Source organism: Coloeus monedula (genome assembly GCF_965178545.1).
Source record: "Coloeus monedula genome assembly, chromosome: 1".
Lineage (NCBI taxonomy): Eukaryota > Metazoa > Chordata > Aves > Passeriformes > Corvidae > Coloeus > Coloeus monedula.
Genome location: NC_138781.1, coordinates 152697243 through 152724172, shown reverse-complemented (window position 1 = coordinate 152724172; position 26930 = coordinate 152697243). Strand labels below are relative to the sequence as shown.

Below are 26930 nucleotides of genomic sequence, written 5' to 3'. Positions count from 1 at the left end.
ATGAGAATTGCACTATCAGGAGAATAACTGAGTAGCAGAATAGCCAACAGGTGCTGTGTTACTTAAGGACTATTGTAAAAGCATTCCAGGACTGCTTTATATTCTGGGATCCAGCTTTCAGTGAGAAATAATTCTCTTATTACTAGTACTACTAATAAATTCATATTTATTCAAGCACATTTGTCTTAATAAAAAGTGTTTTGAGTGTGGTTGAATGCATAACTGTCCTGAGTGTTCAGTATTTTTGATATTGCTGCTGAGGCGTATCTGACCTCAGATGCATTTCCATTATGGGTGCTTTCAAAAATCAGGTTCAGAGTGTTTCCTGAAGTGCGTCCTGAAGTCGATGGCTGATCACGTAGTTTGTGCTTATTCTTTGAAGGGTTCTGAGTGGTTTTGGTGTCTGATAGTGCACCTTACACATTTTGATATCGTGTATTAGTGTATTTCAGTGGAACCTTCAGTAATGTTGTGTTTAGCCACATGAGGGAGATCTTAGAACACGAAAATAAAAATGTCTTGCTATCAACATATTTACTCTGGCTTTTTTTTTTCCCCTTAATGATGGAAAAGCTGTCTTGTTTATATGTTTGATAAAGCGATTATTCTAAACTGAAAATAATTTAATTTCCTAGTTATTTGAATATCCTATTAAATCCATGTTATATCCAAGTCCTGAATTTTGTATATTTTAGCCAACATAAATGTGTAGAGACAGTTGTCTTCTTTTAGAGAACTTTATTTAACTTTTTTCCAGGAGCATATGTAAAGATGGGGTGTGTAAAACAGAAAAATACATGTGCTTTTATTTACCATCATCAGTTAAACTCCTAGTTTCAAATGCAAGTTTCTTTTCAAAAATAGTTTCAGACTGGTTAAATACAATGTGTTTGGTTTAGATGAAAATGTGAGAGGGCTGGGTGAGCCTTGTGGAGCTCAGCAAGGCCAAGTGCAAGGTCCTACACCTGGCTTGGGGCAGTCCCAAGCACAAACATAGACTGGGGAGGGAATGGATTGAGAGCAGCCCTGAGGAGAAGGACTGGGGTGTTGGTGGGTGAGAAGCTAGACATCACCCAGCAGTGTGCTCTGGCAGCCTAGAAACCAAATGTGTCCTGGGCTGCATCCAAAGCAGCTTGAGGGAGGGGATTCTGCCCCTCTGCTCTGCTCTTGTGAGACCCCACCTGCAGTGCTGTGTCCACCTCTGGGACCTCAAACATAGAAAGGATCCTGTTTGAATGCTGGAATAACTGAGCTACATTAAGGTTTATGTTAGGCAGTGTTCTTATTGTGATGTACAAAATACAGTGTCAGAAAGTATTGAATGGTTTGGATCTTAATTTTGTTTCACTCCTGATATTTCATGTGCCTAACAGCCACTCAGGATGCATGTTTAAATAGAAAAGTGTAAGAGCAGGGCATGCACACAGTGATACTTGTCCAGAATATGGTCTTAGACGTTCTTATGGGCTTTGCTGAGCCCTGACCATTCTCTTTCAACTTGATGCTTCCTGGTCAACTTCTAAGAATTGTGGACACCAAGTGGATGTGTACCTGCCTTAGAGTTGCAGTAGCAGGGAGAGATCAGCTATAACACAGGTAGTAGTTTCAGAGGGATCATGTCCTTCATGACACATGGTTTTGTAGTTCCTCATTTTACACTTTGCCTTTTCTCTAGTCCTCGATTCCATCCTTCTCAGGCAAAAAAAAATCTAATTTATTTAACTGCCTACTATGCTGTGTTGTTGATCTTCCTTATTTCTGCACTTTTTAAGGATGATGATTATGATTATTCTGGTAGAGGAGCAATAGCCAAAGTTGTAAGCCCAGTATGGATTTTTTTTTTTTTTTAATAGGTCTTTGTATTATAGGACCATCTGTTTTATAGGTCTGCCTGTTTTAACTGTAAGGTTTTGTTTCTGAGGAGTACAGTTCCTAGCCTTGTTTTGAGGCTGTGTTTGCTATAATTGAGAGATCTTTTACAGAAAACCTCTCCAAGCCATTATAAAATGACAGCAGATTGAAACACTTGGTTTGCTACGGGCTCACTTTCTTTGAAGAGTCTTTTTCCTATACAGATTACTTTTCATTGCACAGGCTCTTGGGCAGGCCTGTTACTATTGAGATGTTTTTAAAATGTTGCTCCATTCTGCTTTTTCTTTTTTAAGTTGATAGAATTGCCCTTAATGACCTGCCTCACTGTGTTTTTACATTAAATTTGACACAATTTAAATCTTCCGTTGCTTTCCTCATTTTACAAAACTTCTATAAAGATGTTTTCTTCTACTGAAAGTTCATTTCACTGCTATTTAGCTGTGCTAGATTTTTCCTTCGTGTTTCTAAAACCTTCTTTGATGATTAGCATCAAATCTGATGCTTTTAAATAGCCTTCATGCTGATTTCAAGGATTTAACTTGTCTTGGAACTTTTTTAGTCCTTTTTGTGGTTTGTTCTGTTAAAGATGCTTTTTTTCTTTATATAGTTTGCATTGTTGAAGTGAAATGCAAACCTTTGGCTCTTTATCACTCTCGTAAGAGGGCTTTTGAGTAGTATTTTACTCATGGTTACAGAGTAACTCTCAAATAATATCACTTTGAAAAGGGTCCTGTGTTTTACTTCTGATAAAGTCAAGAACTGTTTCTCCTCTTGTGGTTTCCCTGACTGCTCGCTGGGTTAAACAGTCAGTAATGGCATTTAAACGTTTAACCTTGGCATCCTGTCCTGACCTGAGGTTTAACCACTCTGCATAAGGCTAATTAAAACCTACAATATGTTGTTTCTGTCTTTGTAACCTCTTCTATCCCCTCCAGTGTGCCACAGTCATTTGTACCCCTGTGGTCAGATTGTTGCTCATGTGTAGTCCTTACACTGTGCTTTTCTGTACGCTGTATTTAAATTTCTCAGTAGTTGTTACTTGTTAAAATAGCCTGTTAATCAGATTTGACCCTAAGCTGCTTTTAACAGGCCTTATTTCCTTAAAATAATACATCCTACTTTGTCATCGATATTTTGGTAGTGGTAGTGACCCACTGGCATTACAACAATGTTTATCAGAAGCTTATTTGAATGCATGAATGTCAGTAATCCTTGTCTACAACCAGGCATTCCAACTTTGCCACTGTATTAGGCTTCTTGCATTATTGTAGTAGTATGTAGGTTTATTTTTTTTTTTAAAAGCAACTACAAAAACAAACCTAAGAAGTTGTTTTGTTCTTTCCTGCAAAAATTTTACTGATTTCTGTATCATCCTTCATTTGAAAGTAGTCTCTGATTTTTGCTGCTGCAAGGTGAATCTCCTTCATCTTTGTGGTCTTTTGCACTTGTCACCTACCCTTCAGTCTTGATTTAAAACCACTTTCATACTCCCTTGAAGTTTTGCTTGGGTAAAGCCTGATGCTCCTCTGTTTTTATTTCTCAAATTGTAATTTTCTCTTGGATATATACAGAGCTGCTAACTTAGTTCTGCTTGCAACAGCACCATCATGAATTCATATCCCAGGCACCTTAACTAGTGCACTTTTCTTTCTTTCTTTCAGTCTTGGTATATTTGCATTGTCTAGATCATAGAATCACAGAATGGTTTGTGTTGGGAGGGACCTTAAAGATCACCCAATTCCACCCACCTGCCATGGGCAGAGACACCTTCCACTAGATCAGATTGCTCAGGGCCCCATCCAGCTTGGCCTCGAACACTTCCAGGGACGGGGCATCCACAAGTTCTCTGGACAGCCTGTGCTAGTGCCTCACCACCCTCACAGGAAAGGTAGGGATTTTAAAATACATTATTTCTTAATCATGAACGTTCACAAACTTCAGTGTAATTTAGTCTTGTATGCAATGTCTGAGAGCCTCTACAGATGTAGTTTGAGTAAACTTCACTTATGGCCTGGCTAGGAAAAATGGTGAATGTATATGACTGGGTTTTCCATAAAACCATATTAAGTGGTGTTGATTTTACCATTATCTTTTCATTTTTGCAGGAATGCATCCTGTACCAACATTGCTGTAGCATTCTTCCTTTCCGTTAAAATAAATGTTGTGGCACTTAACTAAAGATAATTAAATTGTGCTGAGTTTTGATTGAGCAACTAAGAGTGAGAACAGTCATGGTCAGGGGCTCCTTTTCTTTGATTGAATGCTTTCGGCGCTGCTGCTTTTGTCTCAGCAGTCATTTTGTGCTGGTGAATTAGGAAACTGTTGCTTACTGTTTAGAATTGCCCAAATTCAGATGAAGGAAGCCCTAAAATAGCTTTTGATTCTCCACCTGCCACTTCTGATATGGTTAGCAAATAGTTTGTTTTATAGACTTCATATACTTATTTTTTTTTAACACTTACCAAGGATAATGCTTTTGATTCAAGAGATGTCCTGTAATACTGGATATTAATTTCTTGATGAATCAAAATAGAGAAAATAGCCAGAAACCAGTATTGGTTTTTTAAATCTTTTTCTTTAATGAAGAGAAATAAAATTAGTTTATACCAGCATCTTTACTAAAATAATGATTAAAATGTTATGAGGTCCATAAAAAGTAGATTTTAAGTAAAACAACAGCAACAACAACAAAAAAATCCTACAAAAAACTGCAAAACCAACAAACAAGTGTCCTGGAGGTGAAGCAATAAAAGTCAGAGATGCATTGTAATATGTTTGGGAAAATTTTGGATGTTTGAAATGTCTTTGAAGATGAAAAGCCGCTACCATGCTCAGAGGAGTAAGATCTGATAAGTAAAATATTTTTTAAGTATTTGATAGTAGTACAGTATATCATAATTCCTTCTACTGTGTTTTCCCATTCTTTTATGTTCAGTTCAAACTGTTTTATTACTAAGAAATAGTATTGCTTGTCTTAAACAAGTTATTGGCGTTTTGCATGCTGCTTTCATATTAACTGCTACCTCATATTTCAATGCTTCTACCTAAATAGAAAAAGTCTTGTTTATTGTTCTTAGACACTTCAATATCTTACATGCTCAACATTTGTGTGTGAAAAGTTCTTTCACAAACAAATAATTTGATTGGAATAGTTGTGCCCACTTTTTATTGTATTTGGTATCTGTACGGAAACAGCAGAAAGAGGAAAAAAAAAGCCCAAGACCAAGTCCTAGTCTGATGAATAAGATTTTTAATTGCAGAAAGTTCCTGTTAAGAATTTGATGGTGGTGAGGCAACAAAGTTTGTCTCAGCTCTGCAATAAGTTTAGAAGGAAAGAAATAATTATTCATATTCTGAATTTCATTGCTGTCTATTTTATAAAGGTTGACCACATGTGTAGTTATGCATCCTATCAACTTTTTCCACAGGCCAACAAATATCCAGTGACTTTTAAATTTTGTATTTAATTGTGGAGTTCTAGTTCCTTTTAACAGCTGCAGAACTTCAAAGGCACTTACAGAAGTCGTTAACTGTTGTCTGCTTTGAAAGGAGGGGAGAAAAGTTTTGGATCTATTAGAAGGATTTAGGGCATATAAATACAGATTTGTGTCCTTGCTCTGTGTGTCTTGTAAAAGTAGTTATTAAAAATAAAATAATACCCAACACTGAGCCTTCCTTTTATGCAAAATGAAAGGTTTTGGTTAGTTAAAATTGACTCTGGACTAGGTTTTGTCATACAGTGTTTAAAAGTATACATGACAATAATATATTCCTTGATTCACTTACGTACTGTTAATTTCAGTGATCTTTCCAAGATAAGTGTTTCTTTCTTCCCGCTTCCCTCTTCCCCACTCCAGCTTTAAAGCAGAACAGGACAGATACTGGTTTATGCTTATTGAAGGGCATTGGGAATCAGGGAATCTGCTTCCTAGTCTGCAGCTTGTTCTTTGTTTTTAGTAATCCATTTGTTAAACTTCCTTTGCTGTAGATATACTTAGTGTGAAGAAAAAAAGCCCTACTAATTAAGCAATATGCTGAGGGTTTTGGAAGAATTAAAAAAAAGGCTTTGCTTATGTTGTAGCTTTATTTTCTACATAGTCAATTAAGAAGAAAATTATTGGTATTATTTATTTCAATATATATTTAGCACAGTTTATAGGGGCAAACTGAAGGTAATGAATTACCACAAAGCATGTTTAGTGAACAGAATGTCCCAGATTGGTTTTGGCTGAATTTCCTGATGTTTGTGTACCTGCATACTTGATTACTGTTCCTTTCTTTCTCCACATATTTAATTGCTGCCTAATTAATTGCTCTGTTGATTTCCTACATAATTAGTTATTCACTAATTAGTCATTGATTCCATGCATAGTTAATTAACTTACTCCTTATTTGATTTTTACACTTAATTGACTATAATTCATTGCTTTATTGCTACACTGCCTAATTAGCAGCTGGGTAATCAATTATTGTTTGCTTATTCCATACTTGTTTAGTCTGGTGATCAGCAAAGTTTTTTCTCTGCTCTCTGACCTCCTTTTCAAGTCATTCTTCCTAAAATAATTCCTTTACTCTGTTTGGTTTCCATCTCACCTCTGAGTGAAGCTCATGCATCTTCTGTGTGTTCTCCTGGTGCTTCCTGCACCTTCACTGACACTCATTGTCCTCTGCCTGCTGGGCTGTCCATTTCTGGGTTTTGTCCAGCTTTACTTCTGTTTGGTGATGTTGGTAATCAAACACTTTAAACATCCACAGAAGCTTCCGGGGATTCTTCTTGCTCTTCTGCCCCTCCTCAAGTCCTCGCTGGGAGGAGTGAGAGATAAAGTGGTGTGTGAGTACCCATTGCAGCTGTTGAAGGAGGAGACAGGAGACAAAGCACTGAGCCCGAACTTCTAGGGAAAACAGCCAGCAGGACAGGAAGCACGAACAGTGACAAAGAAAACCTCAAAACAGAAATGTCAGCTAAATCATGGAATTTCAGTTAGTTAAACATTTAGATAAATGTTCATAGGTTTTATGGTGCATTTACATTTAAAGAGAGCAGCTGTCATCCACTGGGTCAATAACAGGCTTCATTCCCTTAAAAAAAAAAAAAAAAAAAAAAAAAAAGATTAATGCTAACTAGAGCAGAACTAGTTCAAAGGAACATTTCAACATACTGGAATCAAAACAGAAATATCTGTGTGCTCAAGACAGTAGAATGCCTGAGAAGGAGCCCAGCCGAGCTCCTAAGAACACGTTGATTGTACCGTACACTTACATAGCTGCTCGTGTGTAATACTGAGGAAATTTCAAACAATAGGAGCAGTACTGGAGTTGTTTTTTCAGAGATCTTTTGAAAGAGATGAAGGTATAATCTGCCTTTTAGTTTTGAGCTGTGCTTCTGTTATATTTCAAATGCCTGCAAAAGAGACACCTCTGCTGTTCTTAACTTTCAGGACACCTTAAAGAAGGATTTTTTTGAGTGGGGTGAACTGTATAATTAGTGTGTCATGAAGGAAATGGAATAATGTTGAGTAAGGTAGTGCTTAGGATTATTTTGAAAATAGGTCCCAAAATACAGCTTCCCTGTTCTCTTATTCCCAGGTTCATCCCAAAGTTCACAAACTATCACTTTATTTCTGTACTTATCCAGTGATCTGTGGTTTGACTTGTACCTCAAAAGTGCTGCTTGTTCCAGTTTGATTTCAGGTGGGTGTATGTCCCTAATTTTTTAGGGAGGTGGAGGGAGAGTAGTAATTGGAACTGGTCTCTGGGCCAGAGCTTTTTACATGAAGCTGGAGAACAAGTGTGCTGTTAAAATTGGTTCTTGGTTGTTCTTAGGTTTCATTGGATCCTGAAGGGTGTAGGGACTCTTGAAAAATCAAACCATTAAGCCACAAGACTGAAGTGTTAGAAAACAAAGTTTTCTGAATTTCTCTGGCCAAAATTTTTGAGCTTTTTTATGTGGGATTATATTAATCCTTCTTTATTGTTATTTACTTTATTGAGGCTTTGCTTTCACATCATGCTTCAAGTACCTGTGAATTAAAAAAACCCATGAAGTTTTGCCTAAAAAGTTGTGTCAAATTTCTGTTTAAAGCATTGACCACGGGGAGTTTTAGTGATGTTCTTCATTTGCTGCTGCTTTGAAGGTTTTTAGCTTTGTTTTGTTTTTTTTGTATGTTTGTTTTTCTTAAATCAACAGGAACATTTAACTGAACTTGATGAGGATGTCCTGTCTTACATATAATTTTACCATGTGTTTGAAAATATATAAAATTATAATGATGTTTGAGGCTGTATGGGGAGAAAGGTCTTAATCTTTTCTGCTTCCTTTTGTGTCATGTTAGAACATTTCTAATATTTCAGCCAGAAGAAATTTTTTGTCCTGTGGGGATCTATCTAGGAGTTTACCCATTTCTTAAATTAATTTATTTTGGGATGTATTATGAATGTGTTCATTTAGTGATTTAACATTTGTCATTTCACCTCATTGCTGTCTGTTAAATGTATTAAGTAAATTATAGTTATTATGTTGACTGAATCAAATTCCCAGTAACTCATGATAATATAAATAACTTACATTTGAAAATATTATATTAACTCCTTGTTTCTAAACTTGCTTTTCAGGGATCAATTCCATCTTCATGTGTAAGCTTTGTAACTTATTTTCACCAAATAAGTCCGAACTTTTGTCTCATGTCTCCGAGAAACACACAGAAGAAGGGACCAGTGTGGATGACATCATTATTCCTCTCCAACCTCTAACAGTCCCCACAAACACAAGCAAAGATGGAGAAGGTACATTCATAAATTGAGAGGAATGTAATTTTCAGTGTTATGTATTTCTTTAATAAAACCTGTGGTGGTGACTCTGCACTGTGCATAGAATGGTTTACATAGTTTGTTTTTATAATAATCACTGTACACTGCTACCCTGAATTTCATTCAGCACAGAATAGATCATGTGACAGATATGGATAAACTGAATGTGTCTTAGGGAACAGTGGCACTGGCTCATTAATTTTCAGTGTCAAGTATAGCAAAGTTTGCTTCCTACAGCTTTAATTTGAGTTCTGTAGTAGCTGTGGGAAGATTGTCTAACAGCAGTGGAAAGCAATCAGGACACCATGGGTGAGAGTGTGTCTTGAGGCTTAGATGTCCTTTTTGAGTTGTCTAACCTGTTTGTTGTGATTCATGTAGTGTTAGTATTTCTATTCCAAAAAGGTAGTGGCACGATTTGTAATTTATAACTGTGTTTTTGTTATTGACGCTGGTAAATAAAGCAATCAGAGGTTGAATTAGTTACACATAAAAATTCCACTCTGCAGTGAAAGAAGTAACATTCATTCCATTCCATTTTTAACTGGTTATAATTGCAGTCCTTTGGAATATTAGCAATGGGTTCAAAATAATTCAGACTTTTTATCCTCTTTTATGCCCTTACTGAGTAATGGATTTATATTGTTGGCAAACCTATTATTTAACACAAATACTAGGATTTTTCAATCATTATGACTTCTGGATTTTAAAAACTTATGTGCCTATGGATCAAACCTACTCTAATATCATATCTTAAAGATTTTTTTGGTGTTAACGTATGCATGTAATGTTTCTTCACTTATTTACCAGAGTAATTCAGTAGTTATACTAACTTCATCAATGTAAGAAGATATTTCTAATAATGGTCGTACAGTATTTCACTAGAGCTGCTGTCTCCTAAGGTGGCTGGTGAGGAAAAATCACACCAGATTATTATTTTACACAATGCTCAAAATTACCAGTGTATCAGAAGATGATGAATAAATATCTAAACAGGTTTCAAAATGCCATTCTAATTTTATTTTAATTGCACAGAATTAATTCCTCATGCAAGATGCATTTTCCTTTGTCAAATCATTCTTTCTTGTTATCCCTTCACTACGTATGTTTCTGAGCACAGTGAGACTTGTACTGTGTAACATATTCTTATTTGTTTTAGTAAAAAGGCTCTTCTGTAAACTTCTCTTTGCATTTTTGTCAGGAGTGTCTTCACTTTCTGTATTGTATGTGTTCAGCATGCATTATACATTTATGAGGATAGTTTGTAATTACCATTATGATCTGAAACAACAGAAATTAGACATAAATAGCTTTTAAGAAAATAACTCTGCAAATCTTATGTAAAACATGACATTCTTATGTTAAATTATATATGCATAATTTATCTTTCTCATTATTCTTGGTGAATAATTTTATTCATCTGATGTGTTCATATGGTGCCACCTTTATCAGGTTATGTAGCTCAACCCTTTGCCATCTGCTGTCAGTAAGAATGTCAAGGTAAATTACTTTTGCATAGTTTTCAAGTCATAATCTAGGCATACTTTAGCAATTCTCCTTTCCCATCAGACAGATTGATTGGAGAAGAGGGTTCTGAAGTCCCATTCAATTATTTTCTGTGTTCTATTTAAAAAAAAAAAATGGGGCATTCTACAGATGAACATAGGATTTGGAAAGAGTTCTTCTTTCAAAGCATCAATTTTACCCTCCTGCTATGGCATCTGCAGCAGATGAAATTTAGAAAGTTTATAGTATACAATTATTTGTCAGTGAACCAGTCTTTGTTAGTAATTCAGTATTGTCACTGAAAGGAGAAGTAATTGGTGAATGACAGTCTGAGAAATTACAACTTTTAGTACTTAGTGACTAATAGATGAACATATTTTTGTCCTTTGAAAGTGTAATTTCTCTCCCAAGTATTGGTAAATGCTGTAGCTGACCCAGAGTTGGGATAGAGGAGTGAATGCTGACTTGCTAATGGAGCTCTTTATTCTGCCTGACTAATAAATTAATGATTTTATAAGTACTGGGGACAAGTAAAGTGCTAGGCATGTAATACATGTATATTACTCTAATGTTACTTTATTTACAGTGCTTTCTGCTGAATTTTGTTTAGCCACTCCACTTTCCCATCGTTAAGCCATGACCTATTTAGAGTTGATTTGTCCTAGACATTTTGGCACAATGATGTTAACATTTTTTTATTAAGTGGGACCAAGGATGCCAGGGAGATGTTGCTGTTGGACATATATGCACAGGTCACATTTTCTCCAGCAATGGAGTGTGACATCATTGTTTGGGAAATGGCAGGTATTTACCTGGTAACTGTCATCATTCATACTCCTGTGTAGCCTAGGGCTTCCTTTCGTGACTGTTCACAATGATCTCCATTTCCTTCAAAGTGCAAAAACTCAGCTCTCTTTTGCTTTTGCTTAGTCAGATTGGTGAGGATTTGAGGGGCAGCATCAATGGGCCTGTCTTCATCTATTCATACTGTTACTCCCCGATGGATTCTTGTTTGTTTTGGGCTATATCTGGATTATGTGATACATGGCACTGTTGGTTCTGAAACCTTGAAGAATGTCTGAGTATCATAATTTCCTCCAAGGAGTTTTAGTTTATTCAGGTCACTTAAAACCATGGCCTGTGCATCAGCCTCATCCTTGCCTGAACACAGGATGCAGCCAGAGCCTGCATTCACACCTGAGGGGTAGGAGGTGTTGCAGGTGCTGTGATACAAACACAGAACAGTAACAAAATACATCTGGGGATGAGATTTATTTGCATGCATTTGTGTGACACCTTGTGCAGAAGATTCTGAATATGGCCATGTGCTGTTGTAACTGATGAAATGTAAGCTTTTAGTACTGGCATTTGGGGAAAGATTCATGTTGCATAATGCCTCAACCTGTTAAAATTTGGTCAGGATGTTTAAGTGAACACTGCAGAAGTGTTTTGTGACTGCTGACAAACTTTTTATATTAAATTGATTGAATTGGAGAAACTTATGTGAACAATTCTTGTGAAGCAACAGTATCAAAATAGACATATAGTTTATTCATTACTCTCTGTTTGAAGTATCTTTTTTTATGTCTTGGAGTACATAATTATACAGCATAGCACAGAATGTCTTTTCTGGATATTGCCATTGCTCATCCAGTAGCAGTCAGCATAAAGATTGGTTTCAGTCAGTCTGTAATGAGTGCAAAATCCCCAGAAACAACTAAGTTGTTCTTGAGGGAACAGAATCTTAATTAAAAGTCTTCTTAATGACCAATTTAAAACTTCTATTTATGACTAAGCATCCTTGAAATAAGTGATAGGGTGGGGTTTTTTTTATTTTTTATTTAATATACTACTTTATTTTTAACAGTTAAACAGATTCTTTTTTCTAACAAGCAATGTTTGATTAAGTTGGTTATGTACTGGCAGATGAATGACAATGTTCTACTATTAAATTACTGTGTGTTGTTGATCTTAGGTGGTGCTTTGAGCTGGAATTAGTATAATGCAGTGTGAAGAGCTCCCTGGGGGCAAGCTGGGTAGAGAGACAGCTGGAATTTATGGTTATGTGCCTCATTAAAAATTTAATTCTGTTAACTCAAAGTGGCTTGAGATAAGTTCTGTCCTGGGAAAAGGAAACCAAGAAATGACTGTCATAAGCCTCAGAACTTCTGGTGATGTGTCAGTTGCCCACATGGGCACTCCTGTTCTTGTGTTTGTTGCTGCCTGCGTCTTGCCACCAAACCTTTTAAAATGTTTGAGAACTGCTTTAAATTCTCCTGCTGGTGGACACATTTACAAACATTTCTAAAATTTGCATGTTTTTTGTGTATTTGCCACACCATTAGCAGTCACAGTGATAAGAACTGCATTTTTGTAAGCCACAGCAGAGGTTCTATCACCAGCCATCTAAAGGAGCAGTTTTCCTATTTCCACTTGCATGCAAGATTTTGTTTCAATTTCTGTCTTAATGTGAAAATGCTATTCTGGGTTTCATTAAGCTTGCATTAAACAGTCAGGAAGAAGCATCTCTTTGACCTGATTTTTCTTCATTTCCATTTATTGGGCAATGTGATGATTGCTTTGTAAAGGAATGAAAAGAATATAATATGCAGAGAATATGGTGGTTGCATTCACTCTTCCAGCCCTTGGATTTAATTATTTTGTAGTAGTCTGACCAGCATCCACATCTGTATTCCTCAGGTTTGACACTTCAGCAAACTGTGACCTTTTGATGGCTTGATGTAAAGATAATTCTTGTTGGGTTTATTTTAATTGTGTGTTAGTTCCTTCAGCTGAAGGCATCAAATACATCCATCACAGATGGATGGATATCAAAGTAACATGAATGGTAGCAAAGAGAAGTTTTGAGAGCACTGAAATCACCCCTTTATTTTTGGCTGATGATTGACTACTTTTGCTAGAGTAGCAAAGAAGTTCAGGATGCTGGTGGAGGGTTGCAAAAAGTTATGGGAAACAATTGTTTTTCTTCATAGTAAGGTTTTTGTCAGTTTTATTACATTTATTTAAGCAGGTATTCACTATCTTCTATAAGAAGACAGAATGCTTTCTTTTTCATTTGATAGTAATTACATGATTAACTCAAAGCTGTGGTCTCCGAATGTGGGTTGTGTTTGCCTGGTATATTTAAGGGAGTGCTGAATAGGTTATGAATAACATGATGCTACCTTCTTCTGTTCTTCTTAATCATCTTCCTTTAAGATTCCTTAAGTAATTTATTTTTCCATATGCTCTAAATAACGAATTCAGTAAGGTTTTTGGGCACCTGTGCTTGAAAAATTTTTGTGGTTTAGAATTTTTTTTTAATATTCTCTCTTTTGTGGTTTTTTCAGACTTCTACATTGTCAATCTCAATTTATCAGTGTCTGTGATCCTACAGCAGTGATGAGAGAAGTCTTAAGCAGAAAATACAGTTTATGTTGTCGGGCATTTTTGTGCCCTGCATCTCGTGGATTTCATCAATATTTCCTCTACAGAAATATGGAAATGTAAAATTATATTGTACCTATTAGGAGTTGTGGATGACTTCTGATTTAATTAAGGAAACATTTTTTGGATGACTTCTGCAATTTATTTGTTACCAACAATCTTTTATGCCAGCTTTTGTCTAGAAAGTACTAACAATCAAGAACCACAGAAAATATTAAGGAGTAATTGTTCACTATATTAAAAGGACAATGAGCTTTTGGTTCTAAAATATAAGTTGCTTTTCTCTGATTACATCTCAATACTTGGATAATTTCTTTGAAAATGATTTAAATTAAAAAGCTTTTTGTAGACTGTTGAAACACAGTAGAGCAATTTGTAGAATACGTGTGCTGATAGAGTTATACAGTAGCCTAGAAGAGTGCTTGCAGTGTAATTTATGTAAAATTGTGGCACTTGGACATCTGCTGATCTCAATGACACAAATGTTATTGCTTTGCAGCCACCAGAAATGCCAGCAAATACCACTGCTTGAAATAAGTTTGTGTGATGCCAACCTTTTTTAAGCTTTTGTGATAACGCCTCTCAAACCTCATTTAAGGCACCTATTTTTCAAATATCGGGAATATTAGCTAATTAGCTGTGGAATTTAATTATAGTTTAAAGTAAACTTTAATTTTCTTTTCTAGAGCTTCTCATTGCAAAGAGGAAAAGGGGCAGACCAAAAGGGTCCACTAAGAAGTTTTGTGTGGATGAAGACATGGCAGAAAATAACCCCGTTCCAAGCAAAGAAACTCCTGCTGGGACAGAAGAGGGCCCAGAACTGCCTGAAGTCTCAGCAGGCAGCCTGGAATGCAGGAAATGCAATCGGAAGTTCTCCAACACGCGTCAGCTGACTAAGCACATCTGCATTATTGTCCTAAATGAAGGAGAAGAAGAAGGAGATGGAGGTAAGAAAACATGCAGCAAAAATACTTGAAGCAGGTTGTGGAACAGTGTGTTCCCACCGTGAGGCCTGACTCGGAATCCCCAGTGCTGGTTTTAAATGGAGTGGAGTTGTCTGTTTCTTGTAGCACAAAAAGCATGTTGAAGCAAAACTGAACTTAGACAAGGTATTTAGCCTTCTTTCAAAGTGGTCAAAATGTTTATTACACTAATGATTGTCTTAAAACTCCCTGAAACGCTTGTTTTGCATTAGCAACTGTTCTGTTTGTCATAAAGGGGATTGCAGATTTTCAGTGAGAAGTGGTATAGGCCATGCAGGTGAGTATCACACAATGGTGAGGATGGATGGTCCTGTACAGGTGCTTCTATCCTGTGGCTTGGGAAACCTGACTTCTGTTCTCTTCTTTTGATAGATTTGAGTCTGCTTTTCAGGATGGCTTCTTTTACTGTATAAAAAATAATGTAAAATTCCCCTCTTCTTTTTAACAAAGCTTCATGTGAATGATTGGCATAAGAGGTTTCAGTGTTTAAATTTAGCTTTAGGATTGATTTGGATATATTCAACCTCCCAAATTTTTAGTACAGAACAGAGCAGGATGGAGTTACTTTCAGTTGTAAGGAACCTGCAACAGCCATCTCATCCAACTGCCTGACCAATTCAGGGCTGACCAACAGTTAAAGCTGTTGCTAAGGGCATTGTCCAAATGGATTCTTAAACACTCACAGGCCTGGGGCATCGAACCCAAATCTGTTTAAAAAGACAACAGTGAATATTCATTCAGAAGAGAGAAGTGGAAGGGACATACAGTAATCATCTTGTCTACCTATCTATTTAACTTTTCTCTGGTGAATGTCACGTAACATACAGAGCAATGACTTAGTCCATATTATCTTAGCTTTATGTGAGTTTTGTGTTGATGGTAAAATTCAGGTTTTGCTTTTGCTACAGTCACTTAGTATGATATTGTGGATTCTGCTTGTAGACAAAATTTGCCATTGATTTTTTTTCCCAGTTTTTTGTTACCCTTTTATGTCCAGTCTGTCATTATTGTACAAATTAGTATGACTGTTTTACTTACACTAGTATGTAGAGTTTAACTTCTGTGGCAAAGCTTAATGAAAGTAAGCTTAGAATATAATGACAGAGCAGAGAAACCCTTGCTTTGATAAAGTACCTGCTTATATTTTACTGTCATCAGTGGTACAACTTTTCAACTACACATAATGACAGTAACTCCAGCTGTCTTACCTCTGACATTCCAAGTGTCCATGCCCTTTGCTGTTTGTATGTGCTAGGTCCAGTGTCAACATTTGCATTATTTTAGCAATGTTACCTTTTCTAATGTCCTCTTAAAATAAACTCTCAGGTCAAAGTATAAACTCAGATTACCTGTTCTTGACCTGTTAGCTCATTAGAGCTCCTAAATCTTATCTTTGTTTGTTTCTCTGCAAAACACCCTGGCAAATTTTCCAAACTAAACTGCTCATCCTTTTCCTTCTTTGTAAAGAAAATAGCCTCAGCTTTGGGCAGATGAAACATTTTTTGTTTATTCTCTGGTAAAAGCAAAACAATCAAGCAAAGTCAATCATAAGAAACAAATAACAAGGGGTTCCAGTTTTTTGGAAGCTTTCTATCTTGACTGCAAACTGTGAAGGTATTGGGGGCTGGTTTTGTTCTGAAGACATGATTCTTCCTTGGAATACATCTGGGAAACTCAGTCTTCAGCTGTCTACTGGTTACTGTCCCATCATAGGAAAACTTTTCACTTCTGGCTTAAACATATGAACTGCTTTGAGACAACTTTTCAGTTTCTAAATATGTAGATGAAAGTAGCATGTGCATTATTATTGTCCTCAAAGTGTGAATACAGTCAGTAGCTCAAAACTTTGAGGAATGATCAAGAACAGTTCTCTGTCATGTTCTGTGTTGTGTTCTCTGTCTAGGGGTCTCTATAATACTCCCTGTAACCTTTTGCATAATCACAGTATCACTAAGTATGGAAAAGACATCCAAGATCATTGAGTCCAACTGTTAACTCAGCACTGCCATGGTCACCACTAAAGCATGTCCCCCAAGTGTCACATCCACAGACCTTGTGAACCCTTCCAGGGATGCTGAGTCCACCACTTCCCTTGCACAGCCTGTTCTGATGGCTGACCACCTTTTCAATGAAGAAATGTTTCCTAATATCTGATCTAAACCTCCCCTGGCACAACTTGCAGCCATGTCCTCTCATACTGTCACTTTTTACTTGGGAGAAGAGGCTGACCCCCACCTGGTTACAGCCTCCTCTCAAGGAGTTGTAGAGAGTGATAAGGTCCTCCCTGAGCCTCCTTTTCTCCAGGCTGAACACCCCCAGCTCCCTCAGCTGCTCCTCATCAGACTTGTGCTCCAGCCTCTTCCCCAGCTCTGTTGTCCTTCTCTGGACACATTCCATCACCTTAATGTCTTTCTTGTAGTGAAGGGCCCAAAACTGAGCAGAGGATTTGGGGTACAGCCTTGCCAGTGCCCAGCACAGGGGGATAATCCCTGCCCTGGTCCTGCTGGCCGCATTAATTTGATACAAGCCATGTGCCATTGGCCTTCTTGCCCACCTTGGCACATGCTGGCTTCATGTTCAGCTGTTATTGACCCACACCCCCAGATCCTTCTCTGCCAGGCAGTTTTCCAGGCTCTGTCCCCAGCCTGGAGCACTGCATGGAACAGTTGTGACCCAAGGGCAGGACCTGGCACTTTGCCTTATTGAACCTCATGCAGTCCATTGATCAGCCTGTCTGGATCCCTCTGCAGGGCCTTCCTGGTTCATGCCATGGCATGAGGGGCTTTTTTTCTGTTCTGCTCGTTTCTTAATGTTTCCTTTAGATTATAGTTGATTTTTCTGACTCCTGCTTACTATTAAACTTATGTTTTCAGGGAAGTATTTAGAAATACAGGCAGATCTTTTTTGTACTCTGAGAGTCAATTTAGAACCCATAATTTTATCAGCAATTATTTTTTCTTGAATCCTCTGTTGCCAATTTTCTTAGAGCTGGATGGAAGATTTTATTGAAGGTCTTTGAATCTTCTGGAAATAAAATATCTACTTAATTTCAGACACAGTTCAAAATAGATGGCTAAAATTTACAAGGAGCTTTGGCTATAGGATCTTCTCACTTAGTCTTTGACATTTCACCTAGTACATGGAGTCTGGGTTTTTTTTTCCTTTTATCCATGTCTTTTCCAACTTGAAATTACTTTTGTCTGTTTTTCTAATGCTTCTGAGATGTTTCTGTAGTTTGGTGGTTTGGGTGTTGTTTTCTTTTTTTTTTTTACCACTTTCTCATGTTTTTAATTTCTTGTAAAGCTTTGCACTCTGGAGCTCTGGTTAATAATCAGATGTTTTCACTTTGCACTGTGTCTGGCTGTAATGGAGTTAACTTTCTTAATCGCAGCTTGTATGATGCAGTGGTTTGTATTTTTGACCAAAATAATGTTTTGGCTATTGCTAAAATATGCTAAGCATGTAAATATTGAAAAGATATGAATATATATATATATAGTTATTCCATGTGATATTCTTTATAGAGAAAAACATAATAAAGTTTTGAGCTGGAGCTCAAATATTCATAGAGGTTTCCAAGTAATGAAATGTTTTGCTGTCTTTTATATGTTGACAAGAAATGTGTTGAAATCCCTAACATAATGGATGTTTAAATAAATCACTAGAAAACTCTATTGAAACTGCACGTATGTTGGTCAGAGGAATAACTGCTAGATGCAATCGGCCTCTGCAGTTCTTAGCTTCTGTAATTAGTGACCTGCATTGATCTCTGAGATCACTGACTCATTGATAGTTCTACTCTTTCCAGAGTCACCAGGCCTTACTGGTTACTGACATCCTCTATGCATCTAATTTGATCCTTTGATGCATCATGATTGCCTTCGCCTTGTGGGCCCATTCACTAAAACAGCAAAAATAAGTGACTTTTTTTTCAAATCTGGCAGGTTGACCCTGCCTGAGCTCCAGGGTGCCTGGAAAGCAGCTCCTCAGATGGACTGGAAAGAGAAAATATAACAAAAAGCATGAGGGGAGAGATCACTCACCAGTTACCATCACAGGCAAAACAGACACAACCTGGAGAAATTAGTTTATTACCAATCAAATCAGAGGAGGATAATGAGGAATAAACCCAAATCTGCATCAGAGAAGCCAAACTGTAGCCCCCCTGCCACCAAAACCTGGCCACACAAAGCAAATTCAGTTTGGGATTAAAAAAATGTCCATTGTACTTCCAATTTCCCCATGTACATGCTTAGTAAATATATTTTTTCATAGAGGGCTTGTTTGCCAAAGCAAGTTGCTGTTTTGTAAGCTAAACTGTGTGTACACCTATTTTTGTTCTTTTTGGTTAAACCAAGTTAAAAGTTCTGGCTAATGATTTGGATCTGGCTGGCAAAATACAAGAGAGGTCATTTAATGGCTGGGGAACGGCATTTGGGTGGAAGGCAGATTACCATCCCTTCTCTGGAGTGAACCATTCAATCCTACTGAAGTGGGAGCATGCATAATTCTTAAAGATATCATTTTTGGCCTTCGTTTAAAATAGTTTTGCCATCAGCTGGATTCTAATTTAAATTAATTCTTCCTGCAAGTAGGATTTCAGTCTCTGCAGGAGAAACAATTGCCTGTGTTAATTTTATATGGCTAGTTCACTTTCTTTTTTCCAAGCTGCTCTCCTCCTGCTATGAAATACCACTTTTTAGAGGTTAAAAAATAGTACTTTGAATGAAGAGTAGTTTAAAAACACGCCAATTCAGGTGGTGTAGCTATGCCTGCGAAATGTCGTACATCCAATTACAAATGTTGAGAGCAGTCCCTTCAGTCAGTGACTCCAACAGAATCATGGGACAGATGAATGATCCACCTCAGTGGGACTCTGGAAGAACTGATAAATTCAGAGCTGGCAGCAGCTTTGCTGATCAACAGACGTGAGCATTTCTTAATTGTGTAGAAGGCACAGCTCAGCATTGTGTTTCTTGCACAGACAAACCGGCATTTGAAGCGCCTGACACTGGGGAGGGGAGGTCACTTTGTCTGTTGGATCCAGGTGCCGGCTGACAAAGTGCTGAGCTGAGGGAGGTGCAGAGTGAGACAGTTTGTCCAAACAAACCTGTTCAGGGGCAAGCCAAGGCCTTTCCTGCCTGGAGAAACTCAGCTTAGCTATTCAAGTGGCATATACTTCATTTTCTCATAAATAATCTTAAAATCATCCAAGGGTGATCCTTTATAACCCATGGTAGTTCTTATACATCAGAACTGTCCTAGTTGTGATGGAAAAATCATTTATTTTGACACTAATCCATGATGCTAACACTGAAGGAGTTGTTTTCCAGGAAGGCAACTAAATACTGATGAGATGGTCCTATACTATAAAAAGGCTGTTTGAGCCCTGTGGTCGAAGTTGAAGCTCTTTTTCATTAAAACATGTTTTTGTCTCCCTTTTAATCCTTTCCTAAAGCACACCTTCCACCTCAGGTGTTTTTTTTGGTGTAGAGTGAGTTCAGGAGCAAAGCAGCTACCATTGAAAGTTAAGGTTTTTGTTGGTTTGGTGGTTTGATAGGTAGTGTTGGTTTGAAGGATTTTTAAGTCTTAGGTTAACAGACTAGGAAATAGTTCTGTTTGTAGCAAAAAGTGTTGGCAATGTGTGCACCCCAGCTCCTTACCAACAAATTGTTTCTGGAAGATGCTTGTTCCTCTCAGACAGGGGTAGAATGGGGCTACTGCTGTCAACAGGCATCGGATTGGGGAATAATTTTTACTGTTTAAGTATCAGAACTAGATCATTGTAGAGATTTGTGTCTGTACACTAGATCAGTGTACAGGTTTGTGTGTCAGTATGCCTGAGAAAGCTAAACTTGTTCCTGCACTCCTTGTTTCGTTCTGGTTCTGTGTCTAGTAAAGAAATTGTGGTTTATACAGGTGGTAGTTACATGATCAGCCCTACCCTGCTGTTTTAACTTCTGCTTCTGTCCTTCAGTTTTGTAAGGAACAGCTAGCACATTTCAAACCTTTGTTCATTACGGTCAGACCACAGAGACAGACTTTGTTTCAGTCTCAGCTGAGTATTTACAAAATATTACTGGAATTAAAACAGCCATTTCCATGTTGTGTATCTTTTCACTGCTTCTGCTGTTTGCATGTGGGAAACAAGTCTGAACACACTACAGCTTTGCTCTTACTGGTTTTTTTATTTATATTTTGTTTCCCTATCTCAGTAGAGCAGCTCCAGCACACTTTGAATTTACTTGGAATTACTTAGTGTGGAGATAGAATCAACTGATGTAGATTGAGAGAGGGAAAAAAAAAGAAAAATTCACTGGGTTTATTTATAATCTTCTTCCATTAGTTTCTTCTTCCCTCGTTTATTACCTCTAGAACATTTGCATAATGCCTTAATTTGCCGACTTTGTTTTCTCTTGTCTGCATTTTCTACCACTTCATCTGATATAAGAAGTTTGACTGGTATAAACTTAAGAGTTCTCTGTTTTTATCTATGCTGCTAATTACTTATATGTAAGGACCTTTGGGGTTGGTTTTAAGCTTACTTTTTATTTTTTAGAATTTCAGTAAGGAATTCCTCATTTGCTTTAAGAAAGAAGTAGCTTCAAGGAGTAACTCAGCTGATTACTGGCTCTTTTATTTCAGAAGAGTGTTTTGTATACAGCTATTGTGTGGCTTTCTAGTTAACAGGTTCAAAACTTACCCAGTTGAAGAGGCTGAAGACATTCTGAGTAGCAACAGGGAATAATTTGGAAGTGCAGCCTTCAAAATGAGGAGTTACATGTTGAGAGTTAGGTTGAACCAAAGACCTGTTTTGAACCCTAATTCTTCTTGAACCAACACTAAAATGATAATTATGTTTCTGGCTGTTGATTTACAATAACAGGAGAGGAAAAAGGTCTAATCCAAAGAGACTGTCAAAAGACTTTCCATTAAATAAGATTGAAAATTAAGCCAGTACTAAAGGAAATAATCCTAAGTTTGTTAGAACAATTAAATATGGAAAAGAGAAAAATAAATTGTTCATTAATTGCAAAATCATGAGAACTTTGACGAAGTTTTTAGAATTTTCGCAGAAATCCACAATAATGTGAATGAATTTAGAAACACATTTCTGTGAGTTCATTTTGAAAATTTTGATTTTTTTTTTCTCTCTTATTTTCTTTGTATGTTTAAGTATCATACCAGTTTTATTAAACAGAGGGGAAAAAAGTTCCCCTTTAGGGATCATGCAGCAGATCTTGTTTAGATAACATGTCTTTCTTTCTACAGTAGCATTAATTTTCCCCCTTTTTTTTTGTGCAGTGTTAGTGACTGTGTGCCTGCATTGCTTTTGTACATAGTTACCCTCTTTTTGATGTTTGCTCTTTAGGTAATGATTCTGACGTTGACCTTGACAGGAAGGAAGATGAGCGAGAAAAAACTCCAAAGAGGCCCAGAGTTCAGAAAACAGAGAAAACAGCATCAACTAAGGAGACTGAGCAGGTTTCAGGAGCTAAAAATCCTATTATAAGTGTGGTTTTGACAGCCCATGAAACTATTCCAGGTAATCAAAATCACCAATTATATATATATTTTTTTTATTGTACTGACACTGTATAAAATATTCATTGCTTTAAGACCAAATTGCTTAGGATATTTATTGTGTTAAAAATATTTAGCATTATTTGATTGTCTTGATACAGAGCCTCCCCATCTGGCAGCTACATAATTTTAGAACTTGTCACATTTCTTCATAGGTACAAGAAATGCTGGACCTGGCTGTAGTTAACATCAGCTGCTGCATTAGCATCAGTTATGTTTAGTCTGTGAATAGTTTTAAAGAAGAAAATGATAAAACACTGACCAGAGAACAGAAAAGTGTATATATATTTGAAAATCAAGTTCTACATAATGATTACATGTTTCAAATATTTATTTAAAAGTAGACTTGCATTTGACTGTTTTTATAAACCATTAGCTGCTTATAAACCATTAACTATTCTGACTGTCAGTTAATAGTTTTGTGCATTATTTTCAGCTGTGTAGTTTTATTGTTCTCCTTTTTGTTATTGTCAACATTTCTGAGTATTTGTTTTGCTTGTTACTATCAGAACAACTCTAAGGTCTTTATTTCGTTGTTGTGGGTTGGAAGCTAGCAGGATTTTCTGTGTTGTTAATATCTTTTGATATTGAGATCTGTGATATGCTGGTTTAGGGGCTCATGGAGATGTTGGAAAGTGGGTTCCTATAGGTGTTACACTATGGATATATACAAACCTCTCTTCCTCAGGGCTTTTGTAAAGAGCCATAACTGAGGATTCCCCTCTCCTGGTGCTAAATTTTATGCATCTTATGAGAGTTTTTGTCTTAGGCCTTTACATTTCTAGCAAGAACTAGAAGAATTTCCAAGAAGGGAAGGAAAGACGTGGTGGATAGTGCAATCAAAGATCCATTTCCTTATAAAACTGGCCAAAAAAGGCAAATGAAATAATAGCAAATACAGATAATGAAGCAAATGGAGGAAGCATGTGATACAGGAGAGGAAATTGGTGCCTTAAGTACTACCTAGTAAAATTTTTCTTTGTGCAACCAAAATTTTGGGTTTTCTTTGCACATATGCTTTTTGAGGTACTCAAAAGAGTAAAACAACTTCAACTTTGGAGGTACTTGAGCATAGTACATCAAGCATTCAGAAGGCTTTAATGAACCAAAAAGATTTATGGTCAAGTGTGAACCTGCAGGAGTTCTTGAAGGTCCTCTCATCCATTTGACTGACAATTAATCTTATTGCATTCAAGTTCCCAGCTAAATTATGTGTAATAAAAAAGTCAGTACTCTTCAAAAAGTTTTGAATTGTCACCCAACTTTTCAGAATTTGGAAATTCTAGAGATACAATATAAGTGGTTAACTCTGAAGATTCAAAAGAAAAATAATTTATTTAATGCAATTATGGTTTAATTTATTTTTCATTGCTTTTCCTTCTATTTTTTTCCCATTAATTTCCATGATCTAACTATATCTTAATGTCACTAGCAATTCTTAGACAGTTCCCCTTTCTCAGTAATACTTTAATGTCTGGAATTTTTAATAAAGATCTTTCACAGTCTTTCATAGTCATTTTTCTGGAGATTTATCATGTGCTGAAGAGATGAGTTACTGCTGTAGACGAATATAAATAGAGAAAACAATTCTCCCTTCTTTTCTGCTTTCTGTGTGCTAGACCATCTGTAAAATTAAGTTGAAAATAAAGTTTAAAGGTGCTTAAGCACTATCTAAACTTAGTATTTCTCTGCTAGCATTAACAATCTGTGCCCACCTGTTACCCAGTTTTAAAACTGCATAGAAGTATCACTTTTTGTGTCCCCTATGGTAAAATTCTGTTTGAAGATTTCAGATGACAATCAGAAAAATAGAGAAGGCTTTAAGAATTAGCTGTATTTTATTCCCAGTAAAATAGAGAAGGCTTTAAGAATTAGCTGTATTTTATTCCCAGTAATAAGGAACTACTTAGACTGTGTTTTTCCTTTCTTAAATAAAAGATGCTTTAGAAGCATTGTATTAACACTTTGCTGTTATTTTGCTGTGCACTAATGAAGTTTGGGACAATGCTTTATATCATGTGTTTGGTAGATTATGACTAAAGTGATGTCTTCAAAATCCCTTTGAACAAACAGGATCAGTCAGTTTTTAGCTTCCCAGAAAGGACATTTGGGCAACATTGCTTTTCCCCAGTGTTCCTCTTCTGTAATGTTTCCTTGGGAGGTATATGAAGGGTAATAGATTTACAGCTTTAGAAGTCTGAAAGCTGGTATTAACCCACAGAGTAAATACAGTTTGAATAGAAGTTGTAGATTTTTTTTCTTTGCAGGTGCTGAAGTTCCTTGATAGGCTTGAGAGGTGAGCCTGGGAAAAGCTTTTGCAGTGCAAAGCCAAGTGCAGGGTCCTGCACCAGGATAAGGGGAAATAACTTCAAACTGAAAAAGGGTAGTTTTAGATTAGATTGTAGGAAGAATTTCTTCACTGTGAGGGTGATGAGGCATGGAAGAGTTTGCTTAGAGAATTTGTGGATGCCCCATCCCTGGAAGTGTTTGAGGCCAGGTTGGATGGGGCTTTGAGCAGCCTGGTCTGCTGGAAGGTGTCTCTGCTCACAGCAGACAGGTTGGAATTAGACAACCTTTAAAGCCCATTCCAACCCAAACCATTCCATGGTTCTATAACTGGAGGGATGTGGAGACCTTCAAGAGAAGGAATGCCGAGTTCATGAGCACACCAAGGTATCAGATCAAACATAGGACAGTATTTTGTAAGCATCACAATATGCAATATGCACTTCTGAAAATTGTTTTGAGTGGCAGACACTTTTTTCATAGTCTGGTTTTAAGAACAAGTGAGTAAATTCAGCCAAATATTCCATCTTCTGGGTTTTTTTAATGTATTTTATTTCCCATGTTTAAATTCTGTAAATTATCGAGGTTTTTAAAACCAGTTTATAATTCATGCTCAGTTAGTTTCATTCAAGAGAGATTTGAACATTTAAATTATTGTTTTATGTAAATTCTGTAGTATTTTAAAGACTCAGCTTGTTACTAGGAGAGTTGTTTTAAGTGCCTGTGAAGATGGCCAGTGGTAGACTTCATTTTTTCATCAACCGTTTTTGGTTTTGGTTTTGTTGTTTTTTCTTTTCAAGAAATACAAAAATAGCATGAAGTCTTGAATTTCTTGAGGGTAATTATTTTTTTCTTTCCTAAAGGAGTTGGATTTTTTTCAACTACAAATTCTTTATACAGCACTGTGAAGGTTTTTCTCTCCCTGATTTCCACTGTCCTTAAAAGTCCAGCTGAGTTCCCCTTTACTGTGTGAGAGGATTTTATCTGTAATCTATGAACACTTGGCTCCTTCTTCCATTGAAATTTTTGCGCAGTGGGGAAGAAGTGGAAGAATGTAATTTTGCTTACTATTTTGGCACTGACTTAATTTAACTGGTGGCAGTCTTTTCTTTTAAACTGATAAAAGTCTTTTTTGTTTAAGATAATTTCTGTTCTGTAGCTCATGGAATGATGGTTGTGGGTTTATGACGCATCTGAATGGATTTAATGTCAAACAAAATGAGCCTCTCAGGGCAAGGAGGAGGATTGGTACTTTCCTTTTTCATAGTCTTTCAAGTCTTGGTCAGTAAGTACAGACTGCTGTCACAAGCAAGTGCTGTTCTCCAACCCGTTTCCTGCCCTTTGGATCGTTGTGCCAACTTGTTGATGCACTTTTGTCATAAAACATACTAGAAAACTCATAATGTATTTGCCGAAGGAGAGATACGGTCTAGAGTTTAGGCAGATCCCCTCTCTAATCCTCTTCATCTTCATGATCTCCTGTGCTGGTACTTTTCAAGCATCACCAACATGTAGTTGAATGGAGGCTGGAGAAAAGATGCTGTCCTTTTGCTGACTGAATATTGAATTAGGCAAGGTTAGGAAAATTAAACCTTTCCCCTCTGAATGTGAGCAGGTGTTTATGTTATCATGGTTTTACAGATTGATTTAGCTCAGCCAACCTAATGTCCAGCTATTGAAGGGGTTAGGAATCTTCATCCCCTCATACACAGGTCTGAGTTTTTCTTTTTTTTTTTGTCTGAATTAAAATGTGTTCAACATCATGGTGACCTAACCTATTAAATGGTCTTTTTGCTTTTTTTGAGCTTTGTTTTGGGGGTTAGGGATAGGTTTACATGGAGACCTTTGGGGATTATGGGTAGGGTTGGTTTCTGGTGATTTGACTTTCAGAGCTGTCTTACCATGGATCTTACACGTTTGGACCACATTCCTTAGGATACTGTAGAAGCTGGAAAAATACATTCCTTCAAAAAGAGATTGTAAGAAACAAATACTCACTTTATACCCATAGCACATTATTTTGACTATACAGACCAGAGTACCTACATTGTGAAGATTTTTTTTTTTTTAAACTTCAGCTAAAGTCGTTTTTTAAAACAAAAATAGTTGGTCTAGTTGGATCAGTTGTCTCTAAAGTCAGCTTGCAGCATCTATACAGGAAAGAAATAAGACACTTATTGTGTAAAGTCTCATGGATTCTGACAGTTATTGAGCTGGTGTTTGCATCTAGATGATCATATTTAATATATATCAATTAATTTGTCTAAATCCCATCTTGAATGCATTTATATTTTCATTCTCTGTGACATTATGCAGTAATTGTTCCATAATTTAATTACACGTGGGATGAAAGGGCATATTTCTTTATTTTAAGTCTGCTGACTTCTTACTGAACTGTTCTTTTGTGGGTTGTGAGATAATGATTACTCACACCTTTTTTTCACAGTA

General features: G+C 36.7%; 1 protein-coding gene across 3 annotated transcripts in view; it reads left to right on the top strand.

Annotated features, from left to right (window-relative positions):
• ZFAT (zinc finger and AT-hook domain containing) overlaps positions 1-26930 on the top strand; it is a 76595-nt gene that overhangs the window by 1547 nt on the left and 48118 nt on the right. The window contains exons 1-5 of one of the 3 annotated variants that reach the window (XM_082293942.1): positions 6630-6703; positions 7459-7563; positions 8485-8655; positions 14316-14576; positions 21985-22158. In XM_082293942.1, coding sequence (XP_082150068.1) covers positions 8502-8655; positions 14316-14576; positions 21985-22158 — 589 coding nt within the window. In that variant the 5' untranslated portion in view covers positions 6630-6703; positions 7459-7563; positions 8485-8501. Of the gene's footprint in view, positions 1-6629; positions 6704-7458; positions 7564-8484; positions 8656-14315; positions 14577-21984; positions 22159-26930 lie in introns of those variants that run through there. The other 2 variants (XM_082293940.1, XM_082293941.1) reach the window with 2 other exon arrangements.